The sequence below is a fragment of the Sinocyclocheilus grahami genome, unplaced genomic scaffold (assembly GCF_001515645.1).
Source record: "Sinocyclocheilus grahami isolate Dianchi unplaced genomic scaffold, SAMN03320097.WGS_v1.1 scaffold272.1, whole genome shotgun sequence".
Classification (NCBI taxonomy): Eukaryota; Metazoa; Chordata; class Actinopteri; order Cypriniformes; family Cyprinidae; genus Sinocyclocheilus; species Sinocyclocheilus grahami.
This window is the reverse complement of record NW_015505451.1, coordinates 471,048-491,568: the sequence shown is the minus strand read 5'-3', so window position 1 is coordinate 491,568 and position 20,521 is coordinate 471,048. Positions and strand designations below refer to the sequence as shown.

Below are 20,521 nucleotides of genomic sequence, written 5' to 3'. Positions count from 1 at the left end.
ACAGTGCATATTTCTCTCCCGAGTCAGACAAGCTGACTTTTTCACTGGAGAAAGCAATATTATGGATAGAGGACTTCTATTTTAGCTTAGTACTTTAGCTGGAAGCCATGGTTTGAACTAAAAAAAAATAAATTCATAATGAATGTTTTTTTACAAACACACCGCTTTTACCTTAACAAGATGATAAATGATGGCCTGCAGCCATGTGAATTACTTGTGGATTATTGTGATATTTTTAATCAGCTGTTTGAACTCTCATTCTGATGGCACCCATTCACTGCATCTTGGATGGCCTGAGGTTAAGTTAGTTAAGCATATTTTCATTTTTGGGTGAACTATTCCTTTAAGGTTTCCAAAATTAGAGTTTATATCATAATTTTTTTTTAAAAAGAGAAGAAACTATGCGACTGCAATACACATCCAAATTCATTTAGGTTTATTGTGTGTTTATTTTAAAAATATACAAAATATTTCCCAGACCCATAGTAAACCAGACTGTTACTACGTTTTACTCCACATGGGGGAGCTGTGTTCTCATGGTGAGAAATATCTAAGTGGGTAATCTTGCATCTACATTTAAAACAAACACAACCCTCAATGGAGACATACAACAGACTACTATTTAGTATTTACATAAAGATAAACAAATACAATAAATTACCCCAAACCCCTACATGTGCTGAGGTTTTGAGAGGTTTAGCCTACTTCTGGGGGCAAATTCCCCAAAGTACAGCCAGTCCATTAGAAAATGCAGTTAAAAATTAAAATGAAGAAAAAAAAAAAAAAACACCAACTTAAGTGAATACAGCAATTTTTTTCCATAAATATTAAGTTAACATAATACATTTCCTTGTACAAAAATTAAGCACCTGTCCCAGAAAAAAACATCCTAAGACATTCATGACGACATGACATGTAATAAAATAAATAACCAAATTCCTGTCCTTCTTCACCAATAGTGCAAGATGAGTTCAATGCATCGGTTCCTTCAAGGACAGTTGCAGTACTGCTACCATTCACACAATGTCACATGTGAAGGGTGAAAGACACCTAGCACCTAGTGTACGTGGTAGATCTTTCCAGACAGTTCTGCTTTTTATGAAGGAAGAGGAGAAAAAGTTGCCAACACTTCTTTCATCTTATTTACTGATATAGCCAAAAACAGGGCCATAAATATATAAACACAACAAATGGTGTCTAAAATGGCAATGAAAATGATGTGACTGACATGAGTGAGGAGCTGGGAGGCTTCTGACTCTCCGACTCTAATCTCATTAAATAAAAAGGGGAAACACGTCAGTATGCAGAAAACAATGAGGGAAATGAGAATAAACAGGAGCAGCCCACAGAGTTCAACTCAAATGCCCAGCTGAGGGTAAAAGGCAAGATCCAGACCAGACTGCAACACAGTCTGTACAATAAAGTTTTTCCCAGGGCATCAAGATAAATGTTATGGTGTACATATAAATAGTCTTATAAAAATGTAGCCAAAAGGCGGTTTTAGGTAGATTGTCACTGCTGATTGGCTAGTCACACAGCACCAGTTATTCTTTCTTGGGGTGTATGTCATTGTTGTTCTGTTGCATGGTTGTGTTTTGCAGGCCTTTAGGAAGCCTTTTGCCTTTTGTGTATGCGTGGTACCAGAAGTTGAGGAAGAGGAGGAGGAAGATGATGCCATACAGAGCAATGATGTAGATGAATACGGGGTACTGGTAGGGACAGTCTTTCATGAAGAAGTACTGGCTAATATGTAAGGTTATGATGACAAACTGGATCTGAGAAGAGAGAGTGCAAGCAAAAATAAAAGTGTGTCAAATCCAATTCAAATAAGTCTAGTTGGTAGAATTAATGGCAAAACATTACATGGGACATTATTTTTAAAACCAGCTCTAAGTGACAGTGACAGTGAATGTCAGTCCAAAAAAAGAAAAACTAATTTAAAAACAAATAAAATTAAATGAAACAAATGAATAAAAATACAGAAATATATAAAAAATAAATAAAACAAATAAATAAATAGATTAATAAATAAACGTTTCCTCTACTCTGAAAAATGTCAGTGATCAAGAAATAGCATCAAAAGGAAATATAAAATGTTGTAATACATACAAGCTGTATTGAAGTCAAATGCTTCTTCCACCAGAAAAACTTCTGGTATGTAGGGCCCAGAGCTGACAATCCATAGTAAGTATACATGATGACATGAACGATGCAGTTTAGAGGGGCGTGAAGTGTCCCCAAACCACCTGCAACAAACAGATGTCTATAGGAAATTCATCTTTTACGTGTATTCATGCAATCGTAGAAGAGACAAATCCCTACCTGGAGAAAACCGGACTCCAAACCACCAAGTGAAAGGCATGATGGAATGATGGAAGACATGTAGGAAGGTCACCTGATTGTGCTTTTTCCTCAGCACAAAGAAAACCTGTCCAGAAGAGGCAGAGAAGACCCGGTGTTAACATCCGGTTTGTGCGATCTGATCACAAGGACAGCACTAAATACTGTAGGTGTAAATAGGGTGTAAAATGGCTGCGACCCAGTCATTTAAGAGATATATTGTAATTTGAAGTTTCAGTGAAAATCCAACGCAATCGTCCCATTTCTGTTACTTACAGACAGATGAGTCAAAATAATTTTCTGTGGTAACTGGTAACTTCTCTACAAGAAAAGCAAGCACCTCAAGGCAAGAGACACTAAAAATGCTTTCCACCTAACCACTTAACAGGAGTTTTGTCTGTGACTCACAATGCCACTATTTTCTTCCATTTTTCATAACCTGAGAGAACACTAATATTGCTGTCTGACAGTGTGTCAAAGATGTGACAGACAGCTAGACGCTTCCTGCCAAACTGTAGCATTTTAGATGTAACAAAACCAAGGTAATACATATGAAACACATTACTTACTGTGTCAAACAACTCAATAAACTTGGAGAAGTAATAGAGCCAGCAAGTCCATGCCATCTGGATACAGAGAAATGTAGATCAAGCACAAATGCCCAACAAACTATTAAATACAAAGCCTGTTATTTAAACTATACCAAACTTGAATGAATCACTAAATAGATATACAGATACAATGCATTACTCAGCACAGTGAGTGTATTGTTTAGTCAGAATGGTCCTGTGTATCATTTAAATCATGTGAAATCAACCACATCCAAGCAAAACACCTAAACCTGGAGCCAGGTTACAAGCTTCTCATAAAGCAGGTAAGGCAACATTTCTTCTGCTCTCACCCTCATGGCTTTTGGCGATCGAGAGTAGTCTACTAGATCACAGCCGAATGAATACCCTGTTCCCCAGCCTGACATCACAAACTGCAGAAAAAAAATTCATCTTTGGTCATTTAATCTGGAAATGAACTAAATGGTGCATTTACCAAAAAACAGATACTTCAAGAAACCCATGTTTACATTTATTACATTTTGATTTACACATTAACTACATGCACCAACAAAGTGCAAGTCAAGTGGGATAATGAACAAAAAACGGTGAGTCAATTGCGTTTTACTTAATCAGTCTGTTGTTTACTAAAAGGAACACAGATTAGGGTGTTTACTGTACATGAATTATGTACACCAATTATGCTAATAAACCAACAATGTGTAAGACTGGCATGTAAATGCACTTTATATACACATTTATAGGATATACACATTTTGTAGGATCCTACACTACATTATGTACAATTATATGGTGAAACCTCTGTTTAAAGACATTTACCCACCCTCACGACATACATTCTTCTGTAAAAAGGCTCATATTCTGCAGAATGTCTAAGCTGGTTTTTTTCCCATACAGTAAAAAGTTTTTTTCCATTCAGTTAAAAAAAAAAAAAAAACAGTAATTCATACCACCAATTTGGCCAACACAAAAAGCTCTAAAGATTTTAACCAATAATACTTTTCACTTTGTTCATTTCAGTTTGTTCTACATGCTTCAGAAGTCTTGACGTATAGCAAATGTTTCTTGTATGGTGCCTGGCAGTATGAATCACATCCACTTAAATTGTACATAAAAGAGCTTAAATTGTACATAAAAGTTTAGAACAACACAAGGATGAGTAAATTGTAATTTTTGTGTCACCTGAAGCAGACACTGATGTGACTAAACTCATTCCTTAATGTGTGACCTGAATGAAACTAACAGTGAAATGATAACATAACTCAATGGAATCTAACAAAACCCGTTCATAAAAACGTGTCTTTGTAAACTCCCGAGTAAAACACAACAACAGGTTTGCCTGCTAGCAAACAGAAACAGATTTACCTCATAACACATGTAAAGAGAATAAGCCACAACGCTGAAATTATAGATGATGAGGACCCTCTTCAGATCAAACGGTTTCCTGTTCTCCATTAACCTGGGCCCCAGTGACATCACAAAGTAGATGTAAAATGCAATAATAACTGTTTGGGGCAGCGGCGAGGACATGAGCAGCCAGTCTTCTGTCCTGGGGTCTGAAATCACATCATAAGAATATCTGCACTCCATGTAATGTCTCCATGCACAGTAACATCTATAGTGACTTCATTAGTTCGTGCATTAATCTATATTTGACACTGCTCTTGTTGTGCACCATAATTCTCTGAGATCAATAAAATACAGTAATGAAATGATTACATTTCAACAATATTAGGAACAGAATCAGTTGAGATCCACAAAGTAAGCCATTTGATTAAACATGCACTGATTGCTAGGTGGAATAAGTTACCAAAAACAGACTAGAGTGCAACAGTGCCAGCCCACTTCTTCAGCAGCGTTAGTTCGGGAAGTATTTATCAAATAGGGATTTTTAAAAAGTCTTTGTTAAATAGCGATAAGTGGTGATTCATTGTTAAAAACGATGGTGAAATATAAAACTATTGATTCAAAGATGCCAATTATGTATGGAGAAACAATATATTTTACATTTATTGTAAAATAAGCTTATATATATATATATATGCACAAATACTTAAACATCTTTTAAAAAGAGCACACAATTACGTGGGTGGGTGCAAAACGTTATTTCTCTGATTGAAAGAGATTTCACGGGTAATGTAGTTTTTCCCTTTTAAACATCCTTATTTTAAAAAATAAGATGAAATAATGTGACCTGATGGCTTCAACAAAAGCATATTACCATCAGTTAACAACCTCACAGACAGTAGGTCTGTCTTTAATACTTTTTAAGTTATAGTTTAAAAAAAATCTATTCCCCTACAGAGAAAATAATGCACTTTTTCTTTCTGAAACCTGACTTCTGCAGCCTATGGGAGTTAATGAGGTTTGAATGTGTGCGTTTGTACATTAATGTTTTGATTTTTTTTTGTCAGAAACCTTCTTACCTGCATCTTTCATCCACTTGTCATACAGCTGTGCAGCTGTAGATGTGAACTCACGGAACGCCATCACTGCCAGTGGTCAGAGCCTAAGGTCACAAACACAAAGTGTACGGTGTGATGGATGACTTATATTTAGGGCATTTAAAAGAAACTCATCCCATAAGTCAAGTCTGACACAAATTAAGTCATTTAACTTAAATGCCACATTATTCAGACTGAGTTTATAATGGAACAATCTTGAATTACACCTTCACGGTACTATTCCCTTCATGAAAGTGACATGCTGTGATGTAGAACCTAAATGCTCTAAAATAAAGCAGGAATGACTCGTGTATGGTGGCACCATGAAACGTTGTATTGTGGTAAGAAAGCACAAGAAGTTAAAATCAGCAGTTAGGCCATCCTCCATCCTCTCCAGCAAACTCAGAGCTGAACAAGAGGGCGAGTGTTGGGACACAATGGTTAGCAGTCAGTGTATGTTCAGGAAAGGACAGCCCATAAAACCATGGAGGTGGATAAACGAAGACATGCAGAGCTCAGAGAACAATGTGCACATTATTATGAATAATGAAACACATTATTTGTATTTGTATCTTCTTTTTGTAACAAAAAAATAAATATCACATATAAAATGTTGCATAAAACTGAACTGTTTTATAGGATACCATTTTCCCTGGTATCCATGCATACAGTACACACAAATAAAAATATCATTAAATATACGTTAAATAACAGGTTACTTTAAGCTGAAGGGCCCTAATAAAAAATTTTTTTTTTTAAACTAACTCGGCAGCTGTACATTAATTTTGGCATTGTTCTAGTGAAGCATCAACCAAAGCGTTTTTTGCCCCTCCCTTCAACACACATTTTAATGTTTAAAGAGAAACTAATTCAAGATGTGTTTCAGGGCATACTGGTCCAATTATCTGGAGAGAGTTACTTGCCTAGATACTGTAATCTTTAATACAAGCTTCAACGTGCCTGTTGCCATGAGACGGACAGGTTACAGGTGTGAGAGGAGGACACTACCTTCCCTCCACAGAAGTGCATTCAACACTGGGTGCCAATAGCTTAACTGCAAAGCTCAATACTAATCAAAACCAAACATAATATCTGAAGTTTTATGATGTTTGAGTGTGGGAAATGCTCTGTTGGCTTAGAGTCTTTCCATAGCCATAGGCAGAATTCCTTGTTGGTGAATTTTGAACAATTAATAAATACAAGGGAAAATAAATAAAATTATCTACATCACGAACAAGTTGATTTATGATGCCAGAAAATTTTTATATTGGCCATGCAAATGTATAAGTTCAATTCCAGTGCTGGATTCAGCTGAAATATAGTCTGGCTCTTAAAATCTGTGCATATGTGTGAATATATTACACTCTTTAATGACTCTAAATTTAAATAATAGTTGTGTAACCATTAAGAGAAAGATAATTGAAACACTTTCTCTGAACCTTGAGTGCACATAGGAGTACATTACCTAAAATACCTATAAGGTATAAACATCTTTAAAACTAAAATATCAAAATACATGTTTGTTACAAATAAATACGTTTAAATATAAAAACATTAAATAATTAAAAAAATATTTTTTGTGTGTGTGTGTACAACCACGTGCTTTCTAGGTTCAGTTATGCATACATTATTTTTTAAAGTCTGAAAAAACTCAAATATAAACACATATCAGATGTCACCTGTGGTCTAATAAAGTAGCTCCCTTTAGCTTAGTGACCATAAAAACAGTGTGACGTAAACACTGTGAAATAAACATAGTTTACTCATTAAATGACTCAAAATATTAAGTGGAAATACTGGAATTAACTCCAAGTGTTTTAACAGGGAAGATAGAATTTCCTCATCATTACAATAAATCACCATCATCATATCACATATGGACTTCACTAAAGAATGCAGGTGCGCGTCAACCTGTCTTACCTTGACAAAACAAACAAAAGTTCAGATATGTATTTTCACGCACACCTCGAGGTCCTCCCGCTCTGCGTTCACCAGGGCGCTCGTCTTCTGCCTCTCGTCCAGTTAAAGTAGTTTAAAAAGTAAAAGCTAATGGTTTGACCACAAGACCTCCATCAATTACTGTCAGACGCCGGAGTTCCGTCTTCACTGAGAGGAGCGGGCGGTGGGCGGAGACGTTCACCTGATTCCGAGACTGAGGGCTCTGATTGGTCAAATGTCGCATCAGGACTCGCAATACCTGCACGCCATTGGTTGCATGACTCCCATTTTATAAGGAAATGTATGAGATCAGATCAGAAGTGTTGTGCCAAATAATCGCGACAGATTAGGGATGTCACAATATATTGATTTCGAAAAGTTCCTTTATTTTTCAAGTTAGAAAAACAAAAACAGACAACAGTATGTATTAGCATAAATTCCACCGTACAAATGATACAGTGTCAGCATGGACCTTTGTTTTTAACTACATTCAATGTTTAAAGCTCAAAAATAAAGCGTAAACAGTTTGCTGATCATCTCACAGAAGTAAAAACAAATAGGTTCAGCACAATCAACAATGTTACACTAAATCGTGGTATTTATTTGTTCTAAAGATATGAGAACTTGTAGTCCACATATCTGAAATGCAATACCCGTAGAAGTGAAGTCCAAGACACAAGCTCAAGACAATGTTAAACGTAATATCCACAGGCAAATCAGTAGGTCACAACCAATGGAAGTACTCAACACCCATGAGTCTTTTTGATTTATTTTACAGTGACTTTATATGCACCCATCGATGCAATATTCAACTGAATGCAGTAAGAGCAATTTAACCTCTGGGGGAATGTAAATAGTGGTTTATTTGGATGTTAGAAAACAGAGCGATGGGTTCCTTTTTCTGTCAGTCTTCATCGCTGCTCCAGGCATCTACAAAAGCAGGATTGATAGCAGCTTGTGCTCCACCCTGTAAAAATATGCATCCAGAATATTCAGAAACATCAAACATTTAATCATTAATAGGCCTACGCGATTCAGTGATGTTTAATTATTGCTTAGATGATACAGTTGCATATATAAGTTTATGAACTTGAAGCTGTTATGGTGAAAAAAAAAAACTTTCAAAAATTTTAATGAAAACTATAAATATTTTTGTGTGACACTTTGAAAAAACTAAATGGTGAAAATATTTAGAATTCATATTTTTTAAACCTAAAAAGTTTTCAAATATATTTCTCAAACCACAATAATACAAAAAATAATAATAATACCGAAAAACTAATTAATAATAATAATAAACAAAAATATATTCAATTTATTAAAAAAATAAAAATTATATACTGTTGTGTAATTATTAAAGTTCTTCCAAATACAAGACTAAAAATAAAACTTACATCACTAAGCCATGTAATTGCTAATAGCTAATATGTGTATATCAGTGATGCAATAATACAATGCGATTATGAAAATGTGTACTAGATTTTTTGCCAGAAAAACTGGTAGAGCAGGATGTTAAACACAAAACATTGAGTGACTGATAAACTACAAGCTGTCAAGATGTGACTCCAGGTAACATGCACATCTCACGTATACCATGTCTGATAGCAACTGCACCTGAAAGCATGCCATAATGGGCATAGTTTTTGTCAGGACATCTGATCTTATCTATTGGCTGAGAGACATAAGCAAGGTTGCAAAATGTGTACATGTGAGCACAAATTAGGATTCACTTTCTGCCCCACCTAGCCCAAACCTGCAGATCTGTATAAGATATAAACAGCTGATCCATAGCGCATTGTATTTTTCATTAAGGTGCACCATTAATTCAATCAACCTCAGATTTTTAAATAAGAGCCGGTAAAAATACACAATATGTTTCATATTAAAAATGTCTCAAACTGTTTTACCCTTTTAGAGTTGGTTTCATCATCCTCAATGTCAGGCTGTCTCAGCACTGGGACCCAGGCCAGGACGTTACAGTCTTTACCTCCACTGTACAGCTCCTAAAAATGCACTCCACAGATTCACAGTCAACAATGAGTCTATGAGCTAATACAGATCTCATTAAGCCAAAATCATCACAATTAAAAGAACCAAAGACTTAAACTACACAAGTTTCACAATTTGAGTTGAATTACTGAAATAAATGAACTTTTCCACGACATTCTAATTTATTGAGATGCACCTGTAATTGCAAGACCTCAGAAGCTTTAAATTATTTTACTTAATGGTATACTTTTAGCTTGTTTAGTTTATTAGTAAAGACTAAACCACTAAGTAAGTCATCAGGATCAACATTACCTGATAGTCTGGGTGGAACTCACAGCAGTCTACATTATTATAATGTCCCCTCAACATAGTGATCAGCTCTCCCGAGTGAAGCCCGTACACCGCTACCGAACTGCCACATGGCACAAACACAAACTCCGGACTGCAGCCCCTCGATACGGTAAATTTGAGGCCTTTGCGACTCTCATTCACGACTTTCCCATAGTTCACCTGTTAATGAGAAATAAGGATTTCTTAGCAACAAATTAACAGCTTAGCAGATAAAAAAAAAATGCATCACCATTTTTTTAAAGAACATATTTCTTGTCATTAATAAAGAAAGTGTTTAAGAAAACATGTGAGTGTCTTCAGATGATTGTATCTTGTTTTCATGTTTTCAGTTGCTTTTTTGACCCACAGAAGGCCAATAACACAGTCATGAGTGAAGACATTCCTTTTGCTGCATGAACATAGGCTCAAAATATAATTCTTGATACTCTTTACAAAACAGAGATTAGGTATTATGAAAGTCTTCAAACAGCCCTAACTGCTACTCACTAATGTGTTTTCCCCTGTGGCACTGTTCCACAGGCGCATGCGATCATCTGTCCCAGTAGTGAGCAGATGAAGTCCGTCAGCTGTGAAGCACAATCCATTCACTCGCCCATTGTGTGCTGTGTTCACTGGAAGAAAAGTAACATAATATATTATATATTTTTTACATTTTATTTTGGGGCTGTCAAATCGATTAATCGTGATTAATTACATCCAAAATAAAAGTTTGTGTTTACATAATATATGTGTGTGTGTACTGTGTGTTTATATATTAACACACATACACTCTTAAGAATAAAGGTGCTTCAAAAGGTTCAAGCGATGCCATAGAAGAACCATTTTTGGTTCCACAAAGAACCATTCAGTCAAAGGTTCTTTAAAAAAACATCTCTTTCTTACCTTTTTATAATCTGAAGAACCTTCTTTCGCCACAAATAACTTTTTGTGAAACAGAAAGGTTCTTCAGATGTTAAAGGATCTTTATGGAACCATTTAGACAAAAAGGTTCTTCTATGGCATTGTGAAGCACCTTTATTTTTAAGAGTGTACGTGTATATATTTAGCTTTTTTGACCCACAGAAGGCCAATAACACAGTCATGAGTGAAGACATTCCTTTTGCTGCATGAACATAGGCTCAAAATATAATTCTTGATACTCTTTACAAAACAGAGATTAGGTATTATGAAAGTCTTCAAACAGCCCTAACTGCTACTCACTAATGTGTTTTCCCCTGTGGCACTGTTCCACAGGCGCATGCGATCATCTGTCCCAGTAGTGAGCAGATGAAGTCCGTCAGCTGTGAAGCACAATCCATTCACTCGCCCATTGTGTGCTGTGTTCACTGGAAGAAAAGTAACATAATATATTATATATTTTTTACATTTTATTTTGGGGCTGTCAAATCGATTAATCGTGATTAATTACATCCAAAATAAAAGTTTGTGTTTACATAATATATGTGTGTGTGTACTGTGTGTTTATACATTAACACACATACACTCTTAAGAATAAAGGTGCTTCAAAAGGTTCTTCAAGCGATGCCATAGAAGAACCATTTTTGGTTCCACAAAGAACCATTCAGTCAAAGGTTCTTTAAAGAACCATCTCTTTCTTACCTTTTTATAATCTGAAGAACCTTCTTTCGCCACAAATAACTTTTTGTGAAACAGAAAGGTTCTTCAGATGTTAAAGGATCTTTATGGAACCATTTAGACAAAAAGGTTCTTCTATGGCATTGTGAAGCACCTTTATTTTTAAGAGTGTACGTGTATATATTTAAGAAATATTTACATGTATATATTAATCATATTAAAATATGAATATATAATATATAAATATATATTACATATATTTCATAAATATATACACGTGTATGTGTGTGTATTTATATATACATATAAATATACTGTACACAGTAGACACACACTATGTAAACAGACTTTTATTTTGGATGCGATTAATCGTGATTAATGGAGCCATATATGAAGGCCAACAATTCACTAAAAATGTTTTTTTTATTGGTCTTATGAAGTATTCTAATTTGTTGAGATAGTGAATTGGTGGGTTTTTGTTAAATGTGAGCCAAAATCATCACAATTAAAAGAACCAAAGACTTAAACTACTTCAGTCTGTGTGCATTGAATTTATTTAATACACGAGTTTCACAATTTGAGTTGAATTACTGAAATAAATGAACTTTTCCACGACATTCTAATTTATTGAGATGCACCTATATATAAGAAAAATATTTGTATTGTACATATACAGGGCTTAAAGTTCTCCGGCGTGCAGCGTTTGGCTGCGTAAAAAAATAATCCTACATTTAAAAAAAACTTGTTGATATCACTTTCGAGTCCATGAGTTCGCCTACCAATGGCATGAGAGGAGCACAGCTTACACTCTCAACCAAACCAACATTTAGCCAATCAGAATATGTTGCTCTTATAAACACGAGACGCGCATTAGTATCCAATTGCAGAGTCGCAGCCCTAATGAATGGAGAAGCGCGACAAAAAGCTGCGAGGCGCAATGGTCAAAGTTGTCCATCTAACGCATGTTTATATAGAAAAACTAATTAAAAAGCAGCGGAGCTTTGTAAACAGCTCAGAGTAATCGTGTCATCTCCATAAGAGCGATATGATTGCCAGAACAAATTTACCGGGATTTTTGAAAAGGTCCTGAATCACACATGATCTCTTAATGGTCATTTACCAGTGCTGTATGTGTGAAAGGGGCTAAACTCTTCATCTGCATATGCTGTGAATTTGAATTGCTTACGTTCATCTGGGAAAACGGTGCATTATCTCACTAGATTTGTAACGTAAATCATTCATAAACCTCTGCCAACACAGGACAATACATCAACCTATTTCTAAATATGCCATTTGTTGTACATAGCGATTTCAAAATAAACGTTTCTGAGTTTGCATGTGGCCAAATATTAAAATGTAATGGATTTAATGGAACGTTTAATCACGCTGTAAAGTGAAACATCACCAGGCCGGTGGCGCCCTCTGCAGGTATTTGCTATAATACAGTACATAATTTACTTAATATGTATAGGCATATTACATTATGTATTTTAAAAGTGTTGTTCAATAAAACCATGTAATTACTTGGTTTTGATATTTTATTTGAGTCAATTATTATTGCCTCATCGTTAGTTTATATATAAATAGTCATACTAAAGCCTGGTTTTCACTTAGGTCTGTTTGTTACTAAAAATATCAGATTACTCAGTTGTCAAAATAATCAGTAGATTACTTGATTGCCAAAATAATCATTAGTTACAGCCCTAGATTAGTTAAAATATTTCAAAATACAACTGCACTGTTTTACTTTTTGTAATTAAAAGACATATTTTGTCATTGAAAATTTCTTAAAAGTAGTATTAAAATATTGTCTTGTTCTAGTGAACCAAGTATCTGTATTTTGTCTCATCTCATGAGCTAAGTGTACTGTCACACCCTTAGTGTCGATAAGCGGTGATATAGCTCATAATTTTCCAAGTGCATGATATAGATTTCATTCTTCAGAGAAAAACCATATATTCATGGTGGGAAAAAATCAGTTTGAATAAGGAAAGCAATAACTTTGCCATAGTATCCTTTCAAATGTTAAAGAAAGGAAAATAAAAAAATACATGCAAGTATAATGTGGGTGATTACAGACAGGTCTATAAAGTATATAAACAGCTCTTTGTCTGATGCAGCAATAGGAGTTGTCAGCATCTTTTACACACAGATATTATTTGTCATTTAATTATTTTGCTTGCTGCACTCTTCGCTGTGGCAACAGTCTGATATCTTTAAAAAAACGTATCATCTAAATTTGCTTTAAAATTGCATATGAATTCTTATGCACTATTTAGGTAGCAATATTTATTCACATAAATGCATTTTATAGAATGCACACAGTAAATTCTATTTTGAGTACAGCTTCATGAACAATCTATCAAATGCTTTTCAGTTAAAATCTAACAGATTACAATTCATTTATAATTAAAGACAAAACAGGGAAAATATCTAGCACAGAAAACTATAGGCCTATTGCCTTAGCCAGCGTGATGTCTAAGCAATATTACTGGATCGATTTCAGCAATATGTTATTACCAATGATGAGCAGTTTGGTTTTAAAAGTAAGCATGGGACTGAAAAAGTAAGCATGTGTATCTATGCACTGAAAGAGGCTGTGAGTAAGTACAGAAGGCAGAACTCCACTATGTGTCTGTGCTTTTTAGATGCCTCTAAAGCCTTTGACCGCATTAATCATGGAAAGCTATTTGTAAAATTACAGCAGCGTTATTATTTTAAAATTATACCTAGTCCGGGTTCTGCATTTTTGGTACACACACCAAACAATGCTGGTTAGATGGGGCACGACAATATCGGAGCCTTTTTTAGTGACAAATGGGGTTAGACAGGGTGGAATTTTGTCACCCATGCTCTTTAACCTTTATATGGACGATCTTACTCAGAGACTTAAAAACTGTAAGACTGGCTGCATGGTGGAAGAAAGACTTTTGAACCATGTACTGTATGCAGATGACCTAGTTGTAATGTCACCTTACTCTGCTGGGCTGCAACAGTTGCTTAGAGCCTGCTCTGACTATGGTGAGCAATATGATTTAAAGTTTAACACCAAAAAGAGTGTTGTTATAATGGTGAGGACAAAGGAGGACCGTAAGGCCGTGTTCCCCTCTTTTTATTTGGCTGGACAGGAGTTATCTGTGGTGAATAAGGTCAAATATCTTGGTCACATCATTAGAAGTGACCTTTGTGACGATGATGACATTCAGAGACAGTATTGTAAATTGTATGCATAAGCTAACATGCATTTTCCCGAATATTGTGTAAAGATTAAAACACATTTATCCCCATGAGGCTTGATGAAACAAGTGTGATTTCACCTGCTTCAGATGAGGCCTTGGATTTGTCCCCATTGTGCTGGTCCAAAGTAAAAAGACTCCCCAAAGCTCTTCTCACATCCCAGACACGAACCCTACTGTCAGTGCTGATGGGAAGTCCATTGCACAAGAGTTACTAGCAATAATGCAAGATAAATAAATCTCCTACAGATGGTGAGGCCAGATTCAGAACTGGCCTTTAAACAAGTTTGATCCCTCTGTTTATGTAATGCTAACACAATCATCCTTATGCCCACCTAAATTAGGCAACCATCAGCAATCTCGTTTGGGAACTAGATGCCAAACAAAACAGATGCCAAAATGCCTGAAAGTCTTCCTACAATCAGTTTCTTCCTAGAACTTTATATGCTTAGTTCAAATGTTGATCTCAGTTTACTTGTAAAATAGATTTAGCAAAAAAATCTTGCAGAAGGCTGACACACAACTCTGTTTTCTTCATTTTCCAGGCAGGAAGGACAGTTTCAAAAGTCCCCAATGGCTAATTATCTCACTCTCATTCACTCACATTATGCAAACAGCAGGTGAGTGCTGAATCTTTTGAGAAGACTGATAACATTATGCATAAATACTGCATGTGAGTTGATTATATAAACAACAAAATGTACCATAAGTAATCCTCAATAGTTAAAAAAACAACAGCATCATATAGCACAAGATTTAGCTGTTTATTGTTATGGTAGCAAATGAAAGGTGAGTGCATTGACATTTGTGCAGGTGTGGAAGTGCTTACCTGGCGGTGGCCAGGATGTGCTCGTATCGTGGAGACCATCTCACTGAGAGGATCTCGCCCCTGTGACCTGCCAGGGAAAACTTGTTTTTATGATAACTGACACTTTGGCCAACTCTCAATGTTTGTACACTACCGTTCAAAAGTTTGGGGTCAAATACTTAATTAATACTTTTATTCAGCAAGGACACATTGAGTTGATTAAATGTGACACTAAAGACATTTATAATATTACAAAAGATTTCTATCTCAAATAAATGCTGTTTGTATTTGTCAATGTATCCTGAAAAAAATGTATCAATTTCCACAAAAAAATATTAAGCAGCACAATCATTTTCAACATTGATATACAGAGATAAGAGTGTTTCTTGAGCACCAAATAAGCATATTAGAATGATTTCTGAAGGATCATGTGACACTGAATGACTGCTGAAAATTCAGCTTTGCATCACAATATTAAATATAAATATTTTAAATTAGAAAACATTTATTTTAAACTATAACCATATTTCACAATAATATTGTTTTAATGCACTTTACAAAATCTTAGCAACCCCAAATATTTGAATGGAAGTGTAAATCTGATGATGAAAAGATGAAAAGAAAAATCTGGGAAAATTGCTGCTAATATGGCCAGGATTTGATGTCTGTTCAAAACATTTGAGCCTTTGGCTTTTGAAAGAGTACAATACCCCTCCACCAGGGCTGTCTCCATTCAGAAACAACTGGCATTACTCACCCTGAAGGATGTGGATGCGCGACCCAGACTTCAGATCACAAAGCTGCACTTTGGGGTCTTTGGTACCAACTGCCAACACAGAGCACAATAGAGCTGAGTGAGAAAAGAATAATACAACAGCTCAGACACACTGTTATTGTAGGAGCTCTGAACCCAGTGTTAAGGGCAACACACACTGAACACACCAATATGTGTTTGTGGCAATAATTGCACAATATTTTGTTATTTTATAAGATTTATGTACTGGAATGCAAATGATAAACTTTTGGGAAAATGTTGAATATAATCTTTAAAAATTATTCTGATTATGTAGTTGCAAGAAAAAGTATGTGAGATGTCAGATTTTCACACATCACATTTACAATTTAATGGTTTCCAGTAACTAGGTGTTAGTCAGAGCTGTCAGGCCAAATTTATCAGAAATTTTGATGTGAACCATGCCTCAAACACAGGAGAACTCAGAACACCCAAAATGAATAATGTTTGACATGCATGAAGTTGAACACAAGTGTGAAATTCTGTAAAGGCCTTGATGTCACGATAATTCAGTGAAGACAAAAAGACTGATCATATGTACAAACGTATGTATCAGGGCAGATCCTAACTTGTGATAAATATTACATTATAGAGAAGGTTGCATTTGGCTATTCAGCATATAATCATGTCACTTCTTATTATACTATGGAAGATTATTAAGAAAAAGTCTTCTTAAAACAGGTTTGTTTTTTTTCTGAAAAAATGGAAGTGGGGGAAAAATTAATTAGGAGTTCATTGAAACTCAGTGGGAAAAAAGAAAAAGAAAGAGAGAAAAGAAAAGAAAAGACAGAGACAATGGGACATGGAGGCATTCATAACCTGTCCTTCTTGATTAGGAGATAAGGGCCTAGATCCCTCACGTCTCACATCTAAAGCAGGAAATGTTTCACCATCTCCCCATTTAATGAAAATGATGATAAAGATCCCTCAAATACTTCCACTTTACCTAAAGAATATTCTAGAGCAGATATGAGCATCTATCTAAAACATACATTTTAGGAATAAACTCTTTTTTTGAAGGTCATCTGAAGATGTAGAAGCTTTGAATGTGCTACTCTACAGCTCTAAGGATTCTACATTTTTAACTGAATCAAATCAAAGAGTAATGAGTGCTCAGAAGTGCAAAACAACAGCCACATGCAGAAGGTTTGGTTTGGTCAGAGAACACACCTGCTACAAGACTGTGCTTCCTGGCTATAGGAGACATGTGATGACAGTAGACATTACCATCAAACTGGAACTCCTCTGCTGGCTGAAATAAATAAATACATGAATACATAAATAATCATATTCAGTGAAACTTAATGTGGTTAAGTTATATTTTAAAAGGGAAATACACATACAGTGGTGTGAAAAAGTGTTGGCCCCCTTCCTGATTTCTTATTTTTTTGCATGTTTGTCACACTTTAATGTTTCAGATCATCAAACAAATTTAAATATTACACAAAGATAATGCAAGTAAATACAAAATGCAGTTTTTAAAGGATGATTTCATTTTTTAAGGGAAAAAAGCTGTCCAAACCTACATGGCCCTACGTGAAAAATTAATTGCCCCCTATTGTTAAATCATGAAAGAACTGCAAGTAACCACATTATTTTAGAAAGCTGAGTTAAAAAACAGGAAGGGGGCCAACACTTTTTCACACCACTGTATATACACCCATGTTAGATGTGCTTAAGGGAGCAGGAGGCATTGAATGTTGCTTGGGCACCGTTCCTGTGTGTCAGTTACAATGCAAATACCAGATGAAGGGCCAACAGATAAGGGACATTTGACACCACAGAAGAACCACTGTTTGAGCAGACTGGTGGTTCCACAAAGGCTTACTGCTTTCAGTTGTTGGATAATTTGCTAAATTACATTTGTGGGAAAAATCTGTGGGGACTTTGTGGCTTGGGTAAAAGCAGGTGGTCATGTATACTTATAGATTAGATTAGATTCAACGTTGTTGTCATTGTGCAAGGACAGAGCCAATTAAATGCAGTTAGCAACTAACCAGAAGTGAAATTAGCAATATGTGTATATACATACATACATACATACAAAATATTATTAAGGAGAGAAAAAAATAAATAAATTAGTAATCTTGCAGACACGGACATAGACACACCTTCAGGGTTTCTGTGTCCCAGACTTTCAAGGTTTTGTCGAATGAACTGGATACAAACATACCAGTGTCATGCGGATACCACTGCACTGTTTCAACGCTGAATTTATGCACATGCCGACTGGACCTTCACAGAAAAACAGAGATGTGAAAGCCACACATAACATGCAAACACACATTAAAATCAGAAAATATCATACTGCCATCTGGTGGTCACTGGATCACTGTGAACGAGAATGGAGTCATACTGACCTGCCCACTGTGCAGATTGCTTTGCAAGTGTATTGAGGCTTCTTGCTGTTGTTTTCCAAGTCATAGATCACAATTACGCCATCAGATCCACCTGACAACATACTGGAATGCAAACCCGGCCAGAAATGTGTAGTAATTACTGTCTTGTTGTTGTAAGGATCATCACAAGAAAATAATTGTGTTACATGCAAATATACATAAATGTGAATTCTGTGGTTATAGTACACTTACTATCTTCCATCAATAGCCTCAATGTCCAGGGTGTTAATTCCATTGCCATGAATACGATCAACATCTCTATTGTGGTTCAACTCCAGACTCAGCACCCTAACGATACAGTATGGGAGATTGGGTTATGCCACTTTTTCAGTGACATTTTAGATGAATTTGACATCCAATTAAATGTATGAATTGACATCCAAATAAATGTAAAAATTATTTACTTGTTTGTTTTGTTTATCCTTTCGGTTGTAAATGTATATATTTAAAACCTTTAAAACTCTTAAAGAAGAAACCTCTGTGAGGAAAAATTACAGCATTACCTTCTTGTAGACTCTGCACGTCTCAGACGAACTGGGTCGTCAAGCCCTGATTGCCTGGCATAAAGAAAACTCAGCATCGTTGTAGAGACATTGAAGCTTTTATGTTTATTTGTGTACTGTACGGAATTACTGTGTTGTCAGAGTGAAATAATCATAATAGATGTCTGTTTACAGTCTTTTGCCCAAGGTTTGAGTGGCGATTCTTTAGCCTGTAAAACCGCGTTTTTAAACTAAACAAATTCATTCTGCACAACGCACTAAATGTATACGATCTATTTCAGATTTTAAATGATTGTTGTGCACTTTGTTGGACAGGAGGCAGCCATGTTGTGACGTGTCTACAACGCGAACTCTGATTGGTCAGACCGGGAGCCAGAACCAATCAGATGACAGTATTAATGCTAGGTTATTGTGTAACCTACGACTTAAAGTGTATGTACACTAGGAGAGAGCAGCTTTTCACTTCACAAGACATTAATTGATGGGCTGGAGTCATGTCAATTATGTGCATTATTATTTAGTTTTTCCTCTCATTCTCACGGAACCTATCACTGTACAGGATCAACTGGATAGGAATGTGATGTAATGCTAAATTTCTCCAAATCTGGTCAGATGAAGAAACAAACTTAGTAATGTTAATGTTTGGGTGAACTATTCATTTAACATCACTGAAATGGATTGTAAAATGATGTAAAGAAAAAATATATATGCTGCTAATTTTCTGAGCGTTCTGCTTCAGGATTGTTTCAAAATCAAATCACCAAATGTTGTAGAACATTTTATGCATTCAGTTTAATCTAAATGATATTTCAGATGTGCTGTCTCACCATATTGAAAATGATTAATATCAGTAGAGACTAATTTAAAATCATTTCTGTCTATTTCCTTTTGCACTTTACTTAGAAAATGTGTAAAAAGAATTTGCAGCTTCACTTATCAATATATTATGTTTATCCATAAGGGTTTCCAGTTAATTTACTTTACCAGCCTGTTATGTTGCAAACTGGTATTTATTATTTATATATGATAACACAATTTATTATCATAATCATAAACACAGGCATTTTATATTTACTGCACTTTGTTATTCTTCTAGTTATTTACCTTTAGTGGCTAATGAATCAAAGGTCTCACATTCACAGGAAATTATGCATTGAAAAATAATGTGGTTAAGATTCAAGAATACTATAGTAATCACGCAGACATTAGACAGTTTTGAGCCAAAATTCATGTTAAGATATTTTATTAATAAAAAAAAGCATAATGTAAGTGTTTTGTGGATTCAGCTTGGAAAACACAATCAATCAACCCAATAAAAAATGGAATGCAGAGTACTGCACAATGGTGTATAACACAACAATGCAGTGCATTTTCCACTGTATTGAGCTACTGCAAAAAAGTTCAAAGACAACATTCTAAAGATGGCTGCGCGCTTGTTTCTCATATTGTCAGCTAGCTAGTTTAGCATGCAAATATAGGAGTTTTGTTTTACCGAGTAAAGATTTATGATTTTTCTTTTGTGTTTTATGTATTCATGTTTATATTTAAAAATTATTTGATAAAACTGTTAAACCAG

At 35.3% G+C, this 20,521-nt stretch overlaps 2 protein-coding genes across 2 annotated transcripts; both read right to left on the bottom strand.

Moving 5' to 3' along the window:
- Positions 1–439: 439 nt before the first annotated feature.
- Positions 440–7,540, bottom strand: LOC107599803 (elongation of very long chain fatty acids protein 7-like). The gene is made up of 8 exons (XM_016291489.1): positions 7,274–7,540; positions 5,336–5,418; positions 4,275–4,465; positions 3,242–3,322; positions 2,910–2,966; positions 2,323–2,428; positions 2,110–2,246; positions 440–1,775 (listed from the first exon to the last, which is right to left on the bottom strand). The coding sequence occupies exons 2-8, from the start codon at positions 5,397–5,399 to the stop codon at positions 1,545–1,547; spliced, it is 867 nt and encodes a 288-aa protein (XP_016146975.1). The 5' UTR covers positions 5,400–5,418; positions 7,274–7,540; the 3' UTR covers positions 440–1,544.
- Positions 7,541–7,671: 131 nt separating this feature from the next.
- On the bottom strand, positions 7,672–19,323 carry LOC107599804 (DNA excision repair protein ERCC-8-like). The gene is made up of 12 exons (XM_016291490.1): positions 18,946–19,323; positions 18,635–18,730; positions 18,404–18,505; positions 18,155–18,278; positions 17,214–17,295; positions 16,008–16,076; positions 15,272–15,338; positions 14,524–14,627; positions 10,832–10,956; positions 9,593–9,790; positions 9,199–9,294; positions 7,672–8,258 (listed from the first exon to the last, which is right to left on the bottom strand). The coding sequence occupies exons 1-12, from the start codon at positions 19,020–19,022 to the stop codon at positions 8,196–8,198; spliced, it is 1,203 nt and encodes a 400-aa protein (XP_016146976.1). The 5' UTR covers positions 19,023–19,323; the 3' UTR covers positions 7,672–8,195.
- Between the last annotated feature and the right edge of the window lie 1,198 nt (positions 19,324–20,521).

Bases quoted from the DNA above. Each gene is read 5' to 3' on its own strand.
- LOC107599803 (XM_016291489.1), bottom strand. From the start codon at position 5,399: ATGGCGTTCCGTGAGTTCACATCTACAGCTGCACAGCTGTATGACAAG. The intron at 3,323-4,274 runs GTAAATCTGTTT...TTTTTTCTGCAG, and splicing joins CTCTTTACATGTGTTATGAG to TTTGTGATGTCAGGCTGGGG. The intron at 1,776-2,109 runs GTATGTATTACA...CTCTCTTCTCAG, and splicing joins ATTTGACTTCAATACAGCTT to ATCCAGTTTGTCATCATAAC.
- LOC107599804 (XM_016291490.1), bottom strand. From the start codon at position 19,022: ATGCTGAGTTTTCTTTATGCCAGGCAATCAGGGCTTGACGACCCAGTT. The intron at 16,077-17,213 runs GTGTGTTCTCTG...CTGTGTTGGCAG, and splicing joins GAAGCACAGTCTTGTAGCAG to TTGGTACCAAAGACCCCAAA. The intron at 15,339-16,007 runs GTGAGTAATGCC...TTTCCCTGGCAG, and splicing joins GCGCATCCACATCCTTCAGG to GTCACAGGGGCGAGATCCTC.